Source organism: Eschrichtius robustus, chromosome 1, assembly GCF_028021215.1.
Source record: "Eschrichtius robustus isolate mEscRob2 chromosome 1, mEscRob2.pri, whole genome shotgun sequence".
NCBI classification, from domain to species: Eukaryota; Metazoa; Chordata; class Mammalia; order Artiodactyla; family Eschrichtiidae; genus Eschrichtius; species Eschrichtius robustus.
The window spans coordinates 40045934-40067194 of NC_090824.1; the positions used below are offsets into that span (position 1 = coordinate 40045934).

Below are 21261 nucleotides of genomic sequence, written 5' to 3' on the forward strand. Positions count from 1 at the left end.
AAACAGGGAAAACTCCAAAATGTCCATCAAGATGAGAATGAGCAAACAAAATTGTGCTACATTTATGTAACAGAATATCCAGCAGTAAAAAGGAACAGGATACTAATATACACAATGACATGAATGGGTCTCACAGAAATTACGCTGAGCCAAAGAAATCAGACACAAAAGAGAACATGCTATGTAGTTCCATTTATATGAACTTCCAGAATAGACAAAACTAACCTATGGTGAAGAAACAAAGCAAAACATTGCATTTACTGCCTCTGGCAGCAGGGGATTAACTGGGAGAGGACACAGGGAACTTTCAGAGGGATGAAAATGTTCTATGTCTTGGATTGGAGCACTAGTTACATAGTTGTATGCATTTGTCAAAACCAAACTCTTCACTTCTGATCTATTCATTTCTCTGTATATAAATTTTACCTCAATTTTTTAAATATGGGGAATGGGAGATGGAGGTAGTGCAAGGGGAAGAGGAAGAGAATACCTTAAAGGACAGAATGAGATAAAGATTATAAGGAAGAGAACACAATCCTTAAATTTTTAATACACTCCTGGGGCAAACTAAAAGGTTGGTCCAAAGCCAAAATTCTAAAATACAGTTTAATAGACATGAACCAAAAGGGGCAAGAACCTCTTGAACTAAGAGCTAAGATGATGATGAATAAAAACAAAAACCCAGTGAGTGTGTTAAACAAAACACAAGATTGCCAGAGTTAGCAAATATATTTAATCTGGCAACCCAAACCAATAGACCATTAGACAACAAAATACCAACCAGCCTCATTTATACAGTCAATTTTTAAAGTGTCTTTTACGAAATGCTCTTTTTATATGCTCCATGATATAAATTCCTACTGAGTATGAACTAAGAGTACACAAATACCAGAAACCACCCCAAATTCATTCTTACCTTCAGTGAAACTTCCTGTTAGGGTTATTACAACAAATACTTTCCCTTCTGGCTCCAGATCCACCTAGAAAGAGAGAAAAAAAATTGTATGTTATATGCTAATTTTGAAGTATTCTTTTGTGGCCCTCAAATAATTCTTGACAGAGAGGCCTCAATGCACAAATCACAGCCATAAATCAGATCTATGTCTTTCATTGAACAGTAGAGGGGCAGGAAACAAGTGACAGCAGAAGAAACTGTAAAGGATGAAAAGCAGATCTAAATGAAACCATTCTTGCAATGTTTTCCCTCTCTCGAATGTTTTCCTTCCATTTTGGCTCTCTGTGATATTGATGAGCTCCCATACACGTGGTCACTGTTTCTGAGACACCCCTAACTGATGTGCACCATTTGTAAGAACAATATTTTACTAAACCACGTGGCAAGTGTATGAAATAGAGAAATAATGGCAACATAAAGGCAATGGACCAATGTGCCGTGGTCAACTGCGTACCCTTAGTTTGAGAAAGTAAAGAGTTTGCATAGAAGGGTGCTGTCTCTGTCTACACCATTTCCACCTGAGTGCAGTTCATCTTCAGGAAGCAGCAGGGAAGGCAGTACGTGTGCTGTGCATTCACTACTCTCGACTGTTCATGGGAACATCAACGTTCCTTCAAGTTCTTATCTACGAGCTGAGAAAACAAGACAGATGTTCTGCCAACGAGGCAGCTGTACGTCTTCTCACTAGAGCCTGTCCTCTGCACACACTCTCGTCTCCCAAAGACCTTCACACAGCACGGCCCCAGGATGGGGCAACACCTTCCGTATCTGCTCTGACCACACTGGCCCAGGTAGGCAGGCTCTGCCCTCTTCATGCTAACCTTGAACTACCCATGAACACCTCTAAGCCATGGATTCTGAGGTTCTTTGGGGCTCCGATACATACATTTACAATTGTCCTTAAATAAAATCTTGTCAGGTTTAGCCTATGGCTTCAGTTCTGCCTTTGGCCTTTTGTCTAAGAGAGGGAGGTTCAGAGAAGCTGAGTATAGATATGGATGGTCTTTTGGGTAGAATATTAAATTTAAATAAGCTGCAAATCACATGGTACAGTGTCCAAACTAGACCAGGACACGGACTCCAGTCTGACCGCCGCAGCAGCTCTGCACTCTGGGCGAGGTCCGTAACCATCCCAGCGTTACTGCTCCCATCTCCAAGTCCATGATGTCATTATTCAGCATTTCTGACATGGCTTCTGTCGGACAATCTCAAAGAGCCTTAACAGTACTATTTACTCTTTGTATTGTATCTACAGGTGACCAATACCGAAGAAAAGAAATGCACTGACCTTACCCTAGAGCTCACCATCACCTATTTTTAAGTACTACACCCTGTTTATACTCTTTCAAAATAAAAGATGCCTGTTTTATACTGACTCGGAGAGCTTCATCTATGTAACAGCCAATTCTTATAAGCCCTGCCTTTTTATGCATTCAGTCAGTTATCAGTGTGGTTACCACACCGTAACTCACTCCAGTGTTCAAATCAGCTTCTTGCATCACGACTACTAACTTAACAATATCCCCTTAACTATCTTAACACTACTTGTGAACCTTTATAGAACAGTTCTGAAAATAGAGCTCTCTGGAGAGATGACTAAACAGGATGTCAGTCTCTAATTGTCTCCACTCTCTGCCTTGACTTGTTTCAAGTCAAAAATATTTTATTTCTAAAAGCCACTCCCTCATCTTCAACATAAAAGCCTGGCAGAGCCACATACATGCACACACATTCGACCTCACCACATCAACTGCTGCTGGCACAGAAGGAACTGCTGCCAGCCTCCAAACTGCCAGGCCACCTCCGAGATCCAGCCCGTAAACTCCCTCCAACACTGCCCGAGGGCCCATAAAGGAGGCCACGCCACCCCATGGGCAGGAGCTGCTCTCACAGACAGCAGGAGACTCCAGCACTTAGAATCAGGAGCTCTCACGGTGCAACAGGTTCGATCTTCATTTTTGACCCAAGTCACCATCACGGTGGAAAAGCCAGACTCAAATGCCATCTGTAAGCCTAGTTAGTCCATCTAAGACCTCAGACCTTAGAACAGGGTTTTACCAACTGCAGGTCGAGACTCACTAGTGAGACATGAAAACCATGTAGTGGGTTGCACACAACAGGGATTTTTGAGTAGAATAAAGTGGAACAGAAAATATGAACACGCCAAATAGTAAGGAAAAGTACCACGCCATGAAAATTCTGTTTGCAGTTTTATACGCGTGAGAATGGTATACTGGGTTTTAGTGTAAAATGTCTTCCTTAGTGCGCCACAGAGAAACAGTTTGAAAATGTGACCCTCGAGGTTATCTGCTTCACCTATACAGTGCCGATGGTTTGGCATCTATACATGGTGGTGGCTGTTTAGACAGCTCCAGTGACAGCCAACTCACTACCACCACAGCTGGCATCTTTCATTCCTGTACCCCAGAGAAGATCCTTCTCTAACAGCAGAAATGCAGTGACCAATAGCTTCCATTCATTGACCCTAGTTTTGTCCCCTGCTGCTGTAGTGCATATTTTAGCTCTACAGATTCTGGGAAGAGCACTTCAGCTTTATTGGAGAACCACCCTGCCCTCATATTAGTCCATGGCTCAGCTGAGAGTCTACCGCTGGTTCCAGAGTGGACATGTGACCCAGGCTTGCCAAACAGAGCACTGAATTCCCTCAGCCAAGATGACGGGCCTGGAGCTGACACGTGCCCTACATCTGGCCATCTGAGTAATTGCTCCTCCCTACCCTCGGTCACTGGTGCAGGTTTGGGCACAAAATCCAAGTAGGTCCAATCAGGAATCCTGGATCTACAAGGAAGAAGTACGATCTCACTCCTGCTGAACTGTAATCTGGAAGGACATACACTTGGGAGTGTCTGGCACCATTCTTACTACCACATTGGGCTGGAGAATGAAGTCAATAAAGAAGGGAGAGCTGAGAGACAGAAAGAGACCATCAAAGGTCTTGAAGTCATTTAAAGCCTTAGATCAAGCCCTGCTTGATTCTTCTGGATTTTCAGTTATTTGAGCCCATAAATTCCTTTTGCTTTAGCCAGTTTGAGTAGGGTTTTCTGTCACTTGCACCCCAAAAGGCTTATCCAAATTGGCAGCCAAAGAGAGTCATATTTGTAAAGACAATTATCACCTCCCCTCTACACCTTCTAACGCCCATGCCATCTCCCGCAATCTGCCCCCCTGCCTCTCTCTGGCACTGAAACAGCTCCTGTAACCCTTGTCACATCCCACGGTCAGATCCGAAGATGTGTCCGTCTTCCCCTCAGCTGACCCCTCTGCCAGTGTCTGATGCTCTTGCCCACTTCCTCCTTCATGAATCTCTCTTTAAACCCTGCTGCTCCTGAGTCCTCTTTTCCTTCCATTGGAAGATTCAGACTCATGATTTCAAAACCCACCTGAGATTCTTCGGGGGTAGGAGTAGGAGAAAAAGCAAACATATCAGAACCTCCAAGAGGGTGTAGTCACATTCATTTCCTAAGTCTCAAGCACACACTTTACTCCCAAACCTATATATGCACCTTTTCTGAAAGTCTCCATCTCAGTGTCTCACTAAGACAAGTCCCTTTAATTCAACATGTCCAGAGTCCAAAGTCTTATCATGTACCCCCAAATGACTCCCCTATTTCCCCAGCAGCCCAGGCTCCTCACTATGTGCATATAATCCTACCAGATCCCACCAAGTCCACTTTCTGAGCCTCTCCTAAACCCTCCCCTTCCTCTCCACTCCTCCTGCCCTGCCTCACCTTGCCTCTTGCAGGGGCCTTCTAGCTGGTGGTTTCCATCTCCAGACTCATAATCCCCCAGCTGCTACCACTGACATTTCAAAAATGAAAATCTGACCCTGTGACTTTCTAACTTAAAATCCTTCTATGTGTCCTCTCCCTTCTATGATAACAGCCAAACTCCTTAGCAGGGCACACAGCCCCACATGCTGTGTCCTTACCATCCCAAACACATACAACCCGTATCTCAGCATCTATAAATTATTTGTAGACTCTTCAGGGAGGCATATTATTTCATTTATAACCTTAGAGATCAACAAAATGTGTTATGGGTTCAGACAGCATAATGGAGAATGTAGTCAAAATGATGAAAAATATACATTACCTGTCTGAAGCTTATTGCCTAGTGATTTGAGGCATGCGATCTTTATACCTAGAAAATTCTTCTCTTTTTAACCTGTCAAACTCCCATTTGTCTGTCAAGAATCAACTCAAAACTCACTTTTTACAGGAAGACCTTCCGAGACCTCTTTTAGACAGGTGGGCAACTCCACACCATTACAGAGACCATTGCTGGAACCCCCTCATGTTGTAGCCACTATGCCCTGGTCCCTTGGGACCCTGACTTGCACATAAGAGGACTGAAATGGTTTTGTGAATGAGTAAATTAACAAACAAGCAAGGATACTCCAAGCAGCTTCATAAAGGACATGGTTTTCTCCTCCTTCACCATTCTGATTGGTTTCCTCCAGATATGCTCCAATTTCTCCACGCTCCCATGAAAGAGTGAACATCAGCCCACAGGTGCACCAGACGTTAACAGGGCAAAGCAAGGTTATCACCAACTTTGATTTCAACAGTGACAGCGCCCTTTGGTGATGCAGCTACAGACTTCATGAACACTTTGAGAAGCCCCAGTGACCCAGCTTGAGTTTGCCATCAACTAAAACCTTTGCATCTTTTCTACATGCTGTAAGGCTCTGCTTCTCACATCCTGTGCAGTGCTTAGGCCCCAAATCCTAAGAGCTCCATATTTTTTCTGCAGAATTTCAGCTTGTTGCTCTGGGCTCCAAGGCTCACTAGATCCCAAATCCAGTCGTTCAGTCACTCTCCTTGTCAGCTTTATGGCCTTCCAAATCAGGGCCCGGGTTACCCTGTCATCATCTGAGGCACTTACAGAATGTCCACCATGACAGGGCTGAGGCCAGAGTGCCATGGAGGTCCCACATAGAAATGGATGTATTGTGCATTCTTTCTGTAACAGTCATTCAGGGAGAAGTGAATATGCTAAGCCCTCTTTCCTACAGACCACTTCTATTTGTGAGAAGGGCAACTCCTGGGCCCTTGTCAAAACTCAGAAAGCAATGGCCTTTAAAAGTGACATTCTGACACACAGATAGATAAATCACCAAAACTCAGTGTAAACAAATGGTGCTGTACCTGGATGTCCATATACACAATAGTGAACTTCAACTCACACATTGTAACTTATACAAAAATTAACTCAAAATGGATCATAGGCCTAAATGTAAAACCTAATACTTTAATACTTCAAGAAAAATACATCAGAGAAAATCTTTGGAACCTTGGATTAGGTAAATATTTCTTAGATATAAAACCAAAAGCACAATCCATGAAAAAACAAACTGACAAATTGGAGTTCATCTAAATTAAAATTTCTGCTCTTTGAAAGACACTGTCAAGAGAATGAAAGACAGGCCACAGATCAGGAGAAAATAGTGTAATTTTTTTCTCACTTGTATCTGGATAAAGAACTTGCAAAACTCTATAAGAAAACAACCCAACTTTTAAAAAATGGGCTTCATCACTTCATTTCACCAAAGAAGACATAATATAAAGATGGCAAATAAGTATATAAAAACAAGTTCAACGTCATTAGTCATTAGAGAAATGCAAATTAAAACCACAATGCAATAACAATACTACCTATTATGAGGGCTAACACTAAAAAGTCTGATTATACTAAATGTAAGAATGTGGAGCAACTGGAATTCCCGTATGTTGCTGACGGGACTATAAAATGGAACTATCACTTTGGAAACAGTTTGACATTTTCTTAAAATGTTACACATACACCTCCCATTTGATCCAGCCATTCAACTCTTAGGTACTTAACCAAGAATAAAGCAAGCATATGTTCAAAAATATGTATGCAAATGCTCAAGATGCTTTTTAAAGAATATGATATAGCCATACAATGGAATAGTATTCAACAATAAAAAGAATAAACTATTGATGCATGCAACAACATGGAAAAATAGCAAATGAAAGAAGCCAAACACAAAAAAGAACATTCTGCCTAGAAAAAGAGAGACAACATATAGTTTTATCTGACTGTAAACATATAATTTCTATAGTGGCAGAAAACATCAGTGGTTGCCTGGGGATGGGTAATGGAAATAAGATGGGTGGTAGAGAGGGATTAAAAACGGGCAGGAGAGTACCAAGACAATTAAATGGAGAAAGAGTACTCTTTTCAACAAATGGTGCTGGGACAACTGGATTCCACATGCAAAAGAATAAAAGCAGACCCCTACCTCACACCATATATAAATATGAACTCAAAATGGATCATAGACCTAAAAGTAAGAGCTAAAACTATAAAACTCTTAGAAGAAAATAGAGGAATAAATTTTCCTGACTTTGGGTTAGGCAACGGTTTCTTAGATATGACATCAAAATTACAAGTGACAAAAAAATGATAAATTGGACTGCATCAAGATTTAAAACTTCTGTGGTATAAAAACAAACAAGTGTCTACCTCTCTCTGCCCAAATGCCCTTTCCAAAGTGCCACTCTCATCAACTTTCCTCCATCCAAGCCTCCAGAGGCTTCCTAGTGCCTTCAGAAGAAAACTCACTCTCCTTTACTTGGCTTTCCAGGGCACCGTGGGCTCCCCACTAATTAACCCGAACCTGTTTTTCAAATTTCCATTCTTTAAACTTGCTCTTCTAGTCAGGTCCGTCTCCTCACTATGTCACAGTCACACCTGTGCTCGTGCTGCTGTCTCTACTTAGAAAGCCTTTCTCTCTTCATCTATCCACTCATTCCAACCTTGACTGAATGACTCCTAGGGTCAGGATCATTGCCAGGTGCTCAGGATTTCCCAGAGAAGCTCCCTGAGGCTGAAGGTGGAAGAAGCAGCTGAGTGTACCTGGCAAAGATGACGTAGCTACAGAAGCTGAAGGAAGAAACTTTTGCCAGGAAGATCTCACATGCACATCGATCCCTCCAGTCTCAAAATTCCTTTCTCGATTATTATCTTAGTATTTATTGATACCCTTAACAATTAGATAAAATTTCATAGACTTACATCTCATCACTTGCAGTTAAGTCTGTAAGCTCCTTTCCAGTGGGATCTGACACTTTTTTATTCCCCGAAGGGCCTAGCAGAGTTCCTTGAACCAAGTAAACACTCAAAAAATATCTGTTGATTTGGTCTAATGAGCTGAATTGGAAGGTCATCTGACCACCTCAATTTCATCACCTATAAAATGGGAATGATAGTATTTTATCCTGTAATAAACACTCTGACAGCACTTTGTAAAATGTAAAAGCACTTCAAGATGGCTCCACGGCAAACCAGTAGCGTATGGACTACACAGGTCCCCTGCTTAAGGATCATACTCTGCTCGCTTGACGAGCCACCTGATCGCCAGTCCCCCTCCTCCACCACACACCCTGAGCCAGTGTTTCCTTTCCTTTGGCATCACTTTGCAGAAGTTGGGCAAGTCACCTATATCCCTGACTTGGTCTTCTTGCCCATGAAATGAGAGGATTGTTAAAAAACCTTTCTAGCTCTAATGTTCCATGATTCTAAACAGGCTTGGATAAAAGCCTGCAGACAGGACTCAACAGAAACACTCATTTAATTAACTGGTAATAATTTACAACCATTTCCCTTCACAGAAGGCATTAGAATTGATCACAGGCAGGAAACTTCTGGCTACTTAATTTTCATCTCAGCCTGGGATAAGCAAAAGGCCCTAGCATATTAAACGAAAAAAACCCAATCCTTTATTGGGCAAAGGTAGAAGGTTCACCTAAACTCTATGGGCCTTGGGCCAGACATCTGTGATATTCAGATTCTTGGCTAGGTGGATCATTTCTATAACTTTTCTAGGTGTTACTCTAGGGATAAGTAACTAAAGAACTTAAAAACATGATAAAGCATTTCACAATTCTCTTCCAGCTAAAACCATCAGACTTAAAAATGAGAGTTCAAATTCTTAAAGGAAAAAAAATTTCTTTACGGAATTGTACCAATAACCAACAAGGAGACAGGTAGCTATGTTCTTTAGTAATAGAAATAACAGTTACTGTGCCTTGAACTCATCAATGTGCAGGAGCCCTGCCAGGTGCCTGACCTACATTACTTCTCACCTTCACCCCCTGCAAGGTATCACCACCGCCATTACAGATGGGAAAATGGAGGCTCCGTGAGGTTACGGAATTCACCAGCAGAGAAGGCCAAGCCAAGATCCAGACTCAGGGAAGATCCCGCGCCAGTTCCACACCAGCCTCCCTGTAGGCTGCTGTGCCTGCATCTGCCTGCAGGTTTGCCTGATGCCTTCTGTTCCACCCGAACCAGCCTGCCCAAGCCTTGGCATGTTAGGTCAATCGCATCACCCGTCTCCCTGGGAACTTGGGCTAGACTTGTGCCCTCGGCACCTGAGGATGCTCCCTGCCAAATGCCAAGCCTCAGTGTTCCAGCCTTGCTTCCTCACTGCCAAGGCCAGTGGGAGTGGCATCAGCCTGATGGTGTCGCCTGATGGCTCTTCACAAGCGCACGTGGCAAGTCTGTGCTGGGGCTAGCAGAATGCAGCGGGCAGCTCAGGTTCCATTAGTCAGCTGCCTGGAGGACTTGAGTCAGGGTCATGTGCTGCAGACACACAGTGCATCGCCTCGCCATGGGAAGGAGTTTAAAGGAAAAGGGGGTGAATGAGGCAAACCCTATGTCCCTGCTGATTTTCTGTTTTTGCAGTCAGACAAGGTTTATGTGTTAAAAGCACCACAGATTAAAAACGATCAGAAAAAGAAGATGGCAAAAACTGCACAGAAAGGTGAGACTTATCAAATACGACTGTAGTTTAAAGCGAAGGAAAATACTATCTTTAGTCAGTGATTAAATCCTCATCTTTCTAAGTCTGGACCCTCCATGTGGTCGAAGAGGAAGGTGGGGAAAGAGCCCTCGGCTGTGACCACAGCTCTGGTGGCAGGTCATCTGGCTTCTGCACCTAGACAATAAATGTGGACAACTAGGCTTTTAAGTCCTTTTCATATCTAAGATTCTACGATTCCAAGCCACAAACAGGTTCTGAACTCCACAGAGGAAGTAAAGACTACAGAAGAGTATGCCTCTCAAATGCATAAAGCCTCATGGTAACTCTTCCCCACCCCCAGCTAAACATACCCAATCACTGCAAATTTAAATTTAGAGTTATTTCAATTCAGAGCCCATTACCCCTATGTCCTAGTGTAAATAGTGTAATTCCTGGCAAAAGGGGAATTCTTGTGTATTAAAATTAGTTTTTCAAAGTGTCCCTGCCCAAAATGAAAAACCAGGAATAAATAGTCCAGATTGGATATCTCTGAGGACTAAAATACTTTTTCTTTGCCAAGGAGAAGGCTAAGGATAGACAGAAATGGTCTATTGTACAAGTGCGTGTGTCTCTCAATCTTTGACTCCAGTATCCAAGGGATTGAAAATGTCAATTAGATGATGGGATGCCTTAGGCTCTTCAAAACACTCCACTACAATTCCTCCCTCTTTACCTCCTAGGGAGTTCAATTCTGTGCTGTGAGGCCTACCTGACACCTCCTTTGTGAAGGAGGACAGAGGCTCTGAAGGGATCTGCCCAGCCCAGGAGATCCAGAGCTGCTGGTACTCCTGATGGACCAAAAAGGGTGGGCTGAGTTCTTCTGGAGTCAAATGCCCACCCTTGAAACCAGCAGACAACTCTCAGAAAAGAGCACCCTCCAGAACTAAGAGGGCACTTTCTTTCTCCTCCAATAAGGTGTCTGCCCCCCAAGGACCTCATGCCAGAGCGGACCCTAACCTGAGAGAGGAACCATGGTAATTGTGTTCCCTACATCAAAGAACACTTTAAAAGGGAACTTTCAACATGATCTCAATCCTTCTCTTTTCTGTTCCATAGACCCTTCCAGAAGAGAACATACTCTGTCCTTGCCAGGATAAGGTGTTAAATGAAAGGGACAGGTGGCCTTTGGACTGTGGCTGGAGGTGAGGATTGCCATCCTTGCCCACCCTCCTGCTCAGTGGCCTCACAGCCCTCTTCCTTCTTCACAGCTTCTGTGGGTTGCCTGGGGAGAGCTCCCAGCCCCCCAGTGAGCCTCCTCCTGAGGTGAAGCTCCCACAAGGATGCAGAAATATTAGGAGATGGAGAGTCTAAGTTTTGCCACAGAAGATTTCAGGTTTTTTTTAAAAAAGATTTAAATAAATCCAGAATTATTCTACATTGTAATGGAGGAAGAAAGCAAAACCAAAGCAAGGAGTAAGTCAAACTACATAGCATACTTAAGCATTCAAGAGGTTTGTTTGTTTGTTTGTTGTTGTTGTTTTACTATGGCATTCTTTTCAGCATTGAATTGAGGTCTTTTTGTTTCCCAAGCAGCATGCGGGATTAGTTCCCCAACCAGGGATCGAACCCGCTCCCCCTGCAGTGGAAGAACGGAGTCTTAACCACTAGATAGCCAGGGAAGTCCCTCAAGATGTTTTATAGATGTGTCTACTTAATATCTCATTGCTCAGACTCTTGGTCACCTTTAGATAACTGTGAATCTGAAGGAACATTAGAAAATACATCAAGCCCAAGGTCTCTCCCAAGGGTTATCTTGTGAAACTTTCACTCTTTTTGGCCTTCCAGAGGGAAGGAAAGAGGAAAGCTCTGCCAAAATGGACTTGTGTGCCCTACCTAGAAATACAGGTAGTAGTTTTCCAGGTGGGCCAGGGAAGGGGAGACAGAGCGGAAGTATGTGCAAATGCACAGAGGACTATTAGGGGTACGTATGGTGGAATGCAGGCTGTGTAAATGAGATGGGTCAGAAACTAGGTTGGAGAGGAAAAGCTATCAGGTCAACAGTGGCCTCCTGGCACCCTGGAAGGCTAGCTCTTATCCCAGGGCAATGGGGAGCCGCTGAGGGGTTTCAATCTGCAAAGTTTCAGGATTATACCAACATGACAGAGCCCTACAGACAGGGTGTTGGGATTATAAGGGGAGAGAAGCTGGTGGTGTGGATACATATTCAAAGGCTATTCTGTTGGTCTTAGCAAAGGTTGGAGGTGACCTGAGCTAAGCCAGCAGCAGAGGGGATGGAGAGGGGGAGGCAGACGGGGGAAGACAGGGGAGGGAGCAGCAGCTGTACTTTGTAATCAGAGGTGGGGTAGAAGGTAAAAGAGAAGTGGTCACAGAGAGTCACCAGGGCCAATGACAATCTTGGTGGCATTAAATGAGACAGAGACTCTAAAGGGTTAAGCTGATCTGGAGGAAAGATAGAAAGTTCAATGTGTGACCATTACCCATGTCATCTGAGCATCTACTGGGCCACCCTGAACAGCTTCTTAAAGTTTAGATGGAGAAGTAGGAACACCACAAAGATAGAAAATACAACCTAGTACAGTCTCAGTGGAACAGGTAAGAGCAACATCTAAAGCACTATTCAGATCAAGAAAAGGAGCAATCAGATGACATGATACTATACATAGAAAATCCTAAAGACGCCACCAGAAACATACTAGAGTTCATCAATGAATTTGGTAAAGTTGCAGGATACAAAATTAATATACAGAAGTCTGTTGCATTTCTACACACTAACAAAATACCAGAATGAGAAATTAAGGAAATAGTTCCATTTACCATCACATCAAAAACAATAAAATACCTAGAAATAACCCTACCTAAGGTGGCAAAAGACCTGGACTCTAAAAACTATAAGATGCTGATGAAAGAAACTGCAGACAACACAAACAGATGGAAAGATACCAATATTGTTAAAATGACCATACTACCCAAGGCAGTCTACAGATTCAATGCAATCCCTATCAAATTACCAATGGCATTTTCACAGAAATGAAAATGGAAACACAAAAGACCCCAAATAGACAAAACAATCTTGTGAAAGAAGAATGGAGCCAGAGGAATCACACTCTCTGACTTCAGACTATACTATAAAGCTATAGTCATCAAACCAGGATGGTGCTGGCACAAAAAAAGAAACACAGATCAAAGGAACAGGATAAAACACCCAGAAATAAGCCCGTGCACTTATGGTCAATTAATCTATGACAAAGGCAAGAATATACAATGGAGAAAACACAGTCTCTTCAATAAATGGTGCTGGTAAAACTGGACAGCTACATGTAAAAAAATGAAATTAGAACATTCTCTAATACCATACACAAAAATAAACTCAAAATGGACTAAAGACCTAAATGTAAGACCAGATACTCTAAAATTCCTAGAGGAAAACATAGGCAGAACACTCTTTGACATGTCACAGCAATATTTTTTTGGATCTGTCTCCTAGAGTAAGGGAAATAAAAGCAAAAATAAACAAATGGGACCTAATTAAACTTAAAAGCTTTTGCACAGCAAAGGAAACCATAAATAAAACAAAAAGACAACCTACGGAATGGGAGAAAATATTTGCAAACTATGCTACCATTAAGGGTTTAATTTCCAAAATATACAAACAGCTCAATATCAAAAAAACTAAACAACCCAATCAAAAAACGGGCAGAAGACCTAAATAGACATTTCTCCAAAGAAGACATACAGATGACAACAGACACATGAAAAGATGCTCAGCATTGCTAATTATTAGAGAAATGCAAATCAAAACTACAATGAGGTATCACTTCACACTGGCCAAAATGGCCATCATCAAAATGTTTACAAATAATAAAAACTGGAGAAGGTCTAGAGAAAAGGGAAACCTCCTACACTGTTGGTGGGAATGTAAACTGGTGCAGGCACTACGGATGTTCTTTAAAAAACTAAAACCAGAGTTACCATATGATCCAGCAATCCCACTCCTGGGCATATATCTGGAGAAAACAATAATTTGAAAAGATACATGCACCCCAATGTTCACAGCAGCACCATTAACAATAGCCAAGACATGGAAGCAACGTAAATGTCCACTGACAAATGAATGGATAAAGAAAATGTGGTGTGTGTGTGTGTGTGTACATATATATATATACATACATATATATATACACACACACAAACACACACACACACACACACAATGGAATATTATTTGGCCATAAAAAGAATGAAATAATGCCATTTACAGCAACATGGATGGACCTAGAGATTATCATACTAAGTGAAGTGAGTCACACAGAGAAAGACGAATACCATATGTTATCACATATGTGGAATCTAAAAAAATGATACAAATGAACTTATTCACAAAACAGAAATGGACTCACATACATAGAAAACAAACTTATGGTTACCAAAGGTGAAAGGGGGGAGGAAGAAATTAGGAGTTTGGGATTAACATATGCACATTACTATATATAAAATAGATAAACAACAAGGACCTACTATATAGCACAGGGAACTATATTCAATATCCTTTAATAACCTATAATAGAAAAGAATAAATATGTATATATATATACGTATATACATATATTTATATATTTATAACTGAATAACTTTGCTGTATACTTGAAACTAACACAACATTTTAAGTTAACTATACTTCAATTAAAAAAAGAAACAGAGCAGAAGCAAGAAGAACTACAATCCTGCAGCCTGTGGAACAAAAACCACATTCACAGAAAGATACACAAGATGAAAAGGCAGAGGGCTATGTGCCAGAGGAAGGAACAAGATAAAACCCCAGAAAAACAACTTAATGAAGTGGAGATAGGCAACCTTCCAGAAAAAGAATTCAGAATAATGATAGTGAAGATGATCCAGGACCTCGGATAAAGAATGGAGGCAAAGATTGAGAAGATGCAAGAAATGTTTAACAAAGACCTAGAAGAAATAAAGAACAAACAAACAGAGATGAAGAATACAATAACTGAAATGAAAAATACACTAGAAGGAATCAATAGCAGAATAGCTGAGGCAGAAGAACGGATAAGTGACCGGGAAGACAGAATGGTGGAATTCACTGCTGTGGAACAGAATAAAGAAAAAAGAATGAAAAGAAATGATGACAGCTTAAGAGACCTCTGGAACAACATTAAATGCAACAACATTCGCATTGTAGGGGTCCCAGAAGGAGAAGAGAGAGAGAAAGGACCCAAAAAAATATTTGAAGAGATTATAGTCAAAAACTTCCCTAACATGGGAAAGGAAATAGCCACCCAAGTCCAGGAAGCGCAGAGAGTCCCATACAGGATAAACCCAAGGAGAAAAGAGCCGAGACACATAGTAATCAAAGTGGCAAAAATTAAAGACAAAGAAAAATTATTGAAAGCAGCAAGGGAAAAACAACAAATAACATACAAGGGAACTCCCATAAGGTTAACAGCTGATTTCTCAACAGAAACTCTACAAGCCAGAAGAGGGTGGCATGATATACTTAAAGTGATGAAAGGGAAGAACGTACGACCAAGATTACTCTACCCGGCAAGGATCTCATTCAGATTCGATGGAGAAATCAAAAGCTTTACAGACAAGCAAAAGCTAAGAGAATTCAGCACCACAAAACCAGCTCTAACAAATGTTAAAGGAACTTCTCTAAGTGAGAAACACAAGAGAAGAAAAGTACCTACAAAAACAAACCCAAAACAATTAAGAAAATGGTCATAGGACCTACATATCAATAATTACCTTAAACGTGAATGGAGTAAATGCTCCAACCGAAAGACACAGGCTGGCTGAATGGATACAAAAACAAGACCCATCTATATGCTGTCTACAAGAGACCCACTTCAGACCTAGGGACACATACAGACTGAAAGTGAGGGGATGGAAAAAGATATTCCACACAAATGGAAATCAAAAGAAAGCTGGAGAAACAATACTCATATCAGATAAAATAGACTTTAAAATAAAGAATGTTACAAGAGACAAGGAAGGACACTACATAATGATCAAGGGATCAATCCAAGAAGAAGATATAACAATTGTAAATATTTATGCACCCAACATAGGAGCACCTCAATACATAAGGCAACTGCTAACAGCTCTAAAAGAGGAAATCGACAGTAACACAATAATAGTGGGGGACTTTAACACCTCACTTACACCAATGGACAGATCATCCAAAATGAAAATAAATAAGGAAACACAAGCTTTAAATGACACAATAGACCAGATAGATTTAATTGATATTTATAGGACATTCCATCCAAAAACAGCAGATTACACGTTCTTCTCAAGTGCGCACGGAACATTCTCCAGGATAGATGACATCTTGGGTCACAAATCAAGCCTCAGTAAATTTAAGAAAATTGAAATCATATCAAGCATCTTTTCTGACCACAATGCTATGAGATTAGAAATCAATTACAGGGAAAAAAATGTAAAAAACACAAACACATGGAGGCTAAACACTACGTTACTAAATAACCAAGAGATCACTGAAGAAATCAAAGAGGAAATCAAAAAATACCTAGAGACAAATGACAATGAAAACACGACGATTCAAAACCTATGGGACGCAGAAAAAGCAGTTCTAAGAGGGAAGTTTATAGCTATACAAGCCTACCAAGAAACAAGAAAAATCTCAAATAAACAATCTAACCTTACACCTAAAGGAACTAGAGAAAGAAGGACAAACAAAACCCAAAGTTAGCAGAAGGAAAGAAATCATAAAGATCACAGCGGAAATAAATGAAATAGAAACAAAGAAAACAATAGCAAAGATCCATAAAACTAAACGCTGGTTCTTTGAGAAGATAAACAAAACTGATAAACCAGTAGCCAGACTCATCAAGAAAAAGAGGGAGAGGACTCAAATCAGTAAAATTAGAAATGAAAAAGGGGAAGTTACAAGAGACACCGCAGAAATACAAAGCATCCTAAGAGACTACTACAAGCAACTCTATGCCAATAAAATGGACAACCTGGAAGAAATGGACAAATTCTTAGAAAGGTATAACCTTCCAAGACTGAACCAGGAAGAAATAGAAAATATGAACAGACCAATCACAAGTAATGAAATTGAAACTGTGATTAAAAATCTTCCAACAAACAAAAGTCCAGCACCAGATGGCTTCACAGGTGAATTCTATCAAACATTTAGAGAAGAGCTAACACCCATCCTCCTCAAACTCTACCAAAAAATTGCAGAGGAAGGAACACCCCCAAACTCATTCTATGAGGCCACCATCACCCTGATACCAAAACCAGACAAAGATACTACAAAAAAAGAAAATTACAGACCAACATCACTGATGAATATAGATGCAAAAATCCTAAACAAAATACTAGCAAAGAGACTCCAACAACACATTAAAAGGATCATACACCATGAACAAGTGGGATTTATCCCAGGGATGCAAGGATTCTTCATATGCAAATCAATCAATGTGATACACCATATTAACAAATTGAAGAAGAAAATCCATATGATCATCTCAATAGATGCAGAAAAAGCTTTTGACAAAATTCAACACCCATTGATGATAAAAGCTCTCCAGAAAGTGGGCATAGAGGGAAACTACCTCAACATAATAAAGGCCATATATGACAAACCCACAGTAAACATCATTCTCAACAGTGAAAAACTGAAAGCATTTCCTCTAAGATCAGGAAGAAGACAAGGATGTCCACCCTCACCACTATTATTCAACATAGTTTTGGAAGTCCTAGCCACGGCAATCAGAGAAGAAAAAGAAATAAAAGGAATACAAATTGAAAAAGAAGAAGTAAAACTGTCACTGTTTGTAGATGACATGATACTATACATTGAGAATCCTAAAGATGCCACCAGAAAACTACTAGAGCTAATCAATGAATATGGTAAAGTTGCAGGATACAAAATTAATGCACAGAAATCTCTTGCATTCCTATATACTAATGATTAAAAATCTGAAAGAAAAATTATGCAAACACTCCCATTTACCATTGCAACAAAAAGAATAAAATACCTAGGAATAAACCTACCTAGGGAGACAAAAGACCTGCATGCAGAAAACTATAAGACACTGATGAAAGAAATTAAAGATGATGCCAACAGATGGAGAGATATACCATGTTCTTGGATTGGAAGAATATTGTGAAAATGACTATACTACCCAAAGCAATCTACAGATTCACTGCAATCCCTATCAAATTACCCATGGCATTTTTTATGGAACTAGAACAAAAAATCTTAAAATCTGTATGGAGACACAAAAGACCCTGAAGAGCCAAAAGAGTCTTAAGGGAAAAAAACGGAGCTGGGGGAATCAGACTCCCTGACTTCAGACTATACCGCAAAGCTACAGTAATCAAGACAATATGGTACTGGCACGGAAACAGAAACATAGATCAATGGAACAAGATAGAAAGCCCAGAGATAAACCCACGCACCTATGGTCAACTAATCTATGACAAAGGAGGCAAGGATATACAATGGAGAAAAGACAGTCTCTTCAATAAGTGGTGCTGGGAAAACTGGACAGCTACATGTAAAAGAATGAAATTAGAACACTCCCTAACACCATACACAAAAATAAACTCAAAATGGATTAGAGACCTAAATGTAAGACCGGACACTATAAAACTCTCAGAGGAAAATATAGGAAGAACACTCTGACATAAATCACAGCAAGATCTTTCTTGATCCACCTCCTAGAGTAATGGAAATAAAAACAAAAATAAACAAATGGGACCTAATGAAACTTCAAAGCTTTTGCACAGCAAAGGAAACCATAAACAAGACGAAAAGACAACCCTCAGAATGGGAGAAAATATTTGCCAACAAATCAGTGGACAAAGGATCAATCTCCAAAATATATAAACAGCTCATGCAGCTCAATATTAAAAAAACAAACGAACCAATCCAAAAATGGGCAGAAGACCTAAATAGACATTTCTTCAAGGAAGACATACAGATGGCCAAGAAGCACATGAAAAGCTGCTCAACATCACTCATTATTAGAGAAATGTAAATCAAAACTACAATGAGGTATCACCACACACCAGTTAGAATGGGCATCATCATAAAATCTACACACAATAAATGCTGGAGAGGGTGTGGAGAAAGGGGAACCCTCTTGCACTGTTGGTGGGAATGTAAATTGATACAGGCACTATGGAGAACAGTATGGAGGTTCCTTAAAAAATGAAAAATAGAATTACCATATGACCCAGCAATCCCACTACTGGGCATATACCCAGAGAAAAACATAATTCAAAAAGATACATGCACCCCAATGTTCACTGCAGCACTATTTACAATAGCCAGGTCATGGAAGCAACCTAAATGCCCATCGACAGACAAATGGATAAAGAAGATGTGGTACATATATACAATGGAATATTACTCAGCCATAAAAAGGAATGAAATTGGGTCATTTGTAGAGACGTGGATGGATCTAGAGACTGTCATACAGAGTGAAGTAAGTCAGAAAGAGAAAAACAAATATTGTATATTAACGCATATATGTGGAACCTAGAAAAATGGTACAGATGAACTGGTTTGCAGGGCAGAAATTGAGACACAGATGTAGAGAACAAACGTATGGACACCAAGGGGGGAAAGCGGCGGGGGGTGGGGATGGTGGTGTGCTGAATGGGCAATTGGGATTGACATGTATACAGTGATGTGTATAAAATTGATGACTAACAAGACCCTGCTGTATAAAAAAATAAATAAAATTAAATTAAAAAAAGAAGCAATCGCTGGGCTAGGGCAGAGCTTCACCTGAGTTGAGGCCCGAAGGCAAGTTTCAATAAGCAGGAAGAGACCCTTGTGAGTCAGGAGCACATCATGAGCAGAGATAGATCCAGTATCAGAACACAAACTAAACCAGCGTGAATGAAGTGTCCATACAGAGGAGCAAGAGAGAAGGTTAGAGGCAAAACTGAAGAAAGAGCTGCACTTAGAGAATTTTAACCTTATTAAAGGTGAGACACTAGAGGTTTTTGATTATGTAAATTGCTGGACAGTAACATGTAAAAGGGGCATTTTGTCTACCAGACCAATGAATGAGGGAGAGTATGGTCTAGAAATATGAAAGGTTTCGTAAGGATGGAATCAGTGGAAATTAAAATCATATGAAGAGAAAAAGCAGTAGGAAGGTCAAAGGTATACTGAGTCTGAGGCCCGGGTGACCTAGATCAGAGGTCAGCAAACTATGGCCCACAGGCCAATTTCAGCCCACTGCCTGTTTTTGTAAGTAAAGCTTTACTGAAACACAGAGACACCCATTTTTATTTACGTATTTTCTATGGCTGCTGTTATGAGACAAGGGCAGAGACGAGTGGTTGTGACTAAGACCTTATGACCCACGAAGACAAAAATATTTACTGGCTGGCTCTGTACAGAAAAAGTCTGCCAACCTCTGTTGCCGTTAATCAAGCAGGGAACTCAGGGGGAAGGAACATGTTTTAGAAGGAAGGAAATGAGTTCAAATTTGGACACAAAGGAACCCAAATAGAAACAACTGGCAAGAAGATAGAACTAAAGACAAACTGTGGAGTGAAGATCAGGCTGGAGTTCTCATTTAGGGATCTTTCTCAAAAGGTGATCACTAAGAGCCTGACATTTTTCAAGAAAGAGCACAGGAAAGGGAGAAATAATAAGAGCCAGAGATGCAATCCGAGGGGTGGGGGGAATTTGCCCAAGTGTGGTATTATGGGACATGGGAGGAAGCAGCTTCAGAAAAGAAGAGACATGCTGCGAGGTGTAGGAAGATAAAGACTTTAGTGGGATCCCCAGGCTTGGGAACCGGGAGGTAACAGCTGGCCTTCCTCCATGATACCCACCCACTCCTTAGCAGCTCTGTCGGAATGGTCCTCCTCATACTTAGCTAAAGTCCATCCATATTGCTGTACCCTCTACCTGCAAGTTTAATTCCCCCTCTAAAATTTACCCTGCCAAGAGAAGGGGGGTGGGGAAAAGGAGAGCAAACAGCACAGAAGCAAGAAGGAATATGTAGTTTAGTTAAATAGTTGAATTAAGCTGGGGGGTAAAGCTAGAAATGCAAGTTGTACCTTGGATGCCAAGTTAAGAGTTTAAATTTAAGAAAAATTAGACTAGCAATAGTAGAGGAGGCCAGGCTGGGAGACAAGGTAGAGGGGGTGACCGGACTAGGGGAAGAGGACACAGTTAAGAGTTTATTCCAATGGTATAGGTCGGTGGCGGGGGGGTAGACAGGAAGGAAACATTATAGGAGCTCAGTACGGCTTGGGGGCTAAGGGCCAGGGAGGCTGAAAAACCAAGGGCTCCAGGATCTGGAAGCCTGGAAGACTTACCCTGGAAGAAGTAAGAGAATCTAGAAGGTCAGTTGGTTTAGGTTGACTCTAATTTTTAAATATATTGATTTTTTGAGGAGACATTGAGGTAGTAATGCTTGGCAAAAAGATAGATGGGGCCTGCACCTTGAAACAAAGGGCTAGACAGAGTGGTAGG

General features: G+C 41.0%; 1 protein-coding gene across 1 annotated transcript in view; it reads right to left on the bottom strand.

Annotated features, from left to right (window-relative positions):
• The window catches only part of PRKCH (protein kinase C eta), a 219793-nt gene that overhangs the window by 149110 nt on the left and 49422 nt on the right, over positions 1 to 21261 (bottom strand). Inside the window, exon 2 of the mRNA XM_068544432.1 lies at positions 917 to 980. Within this exon, the coding sequence (XP_068400533.1) occupies positions 917 to 980 (64 nt within the window). The remainder of the gene's footprint in view (positions 1 to 916; positions 981 to 21261) is intronic.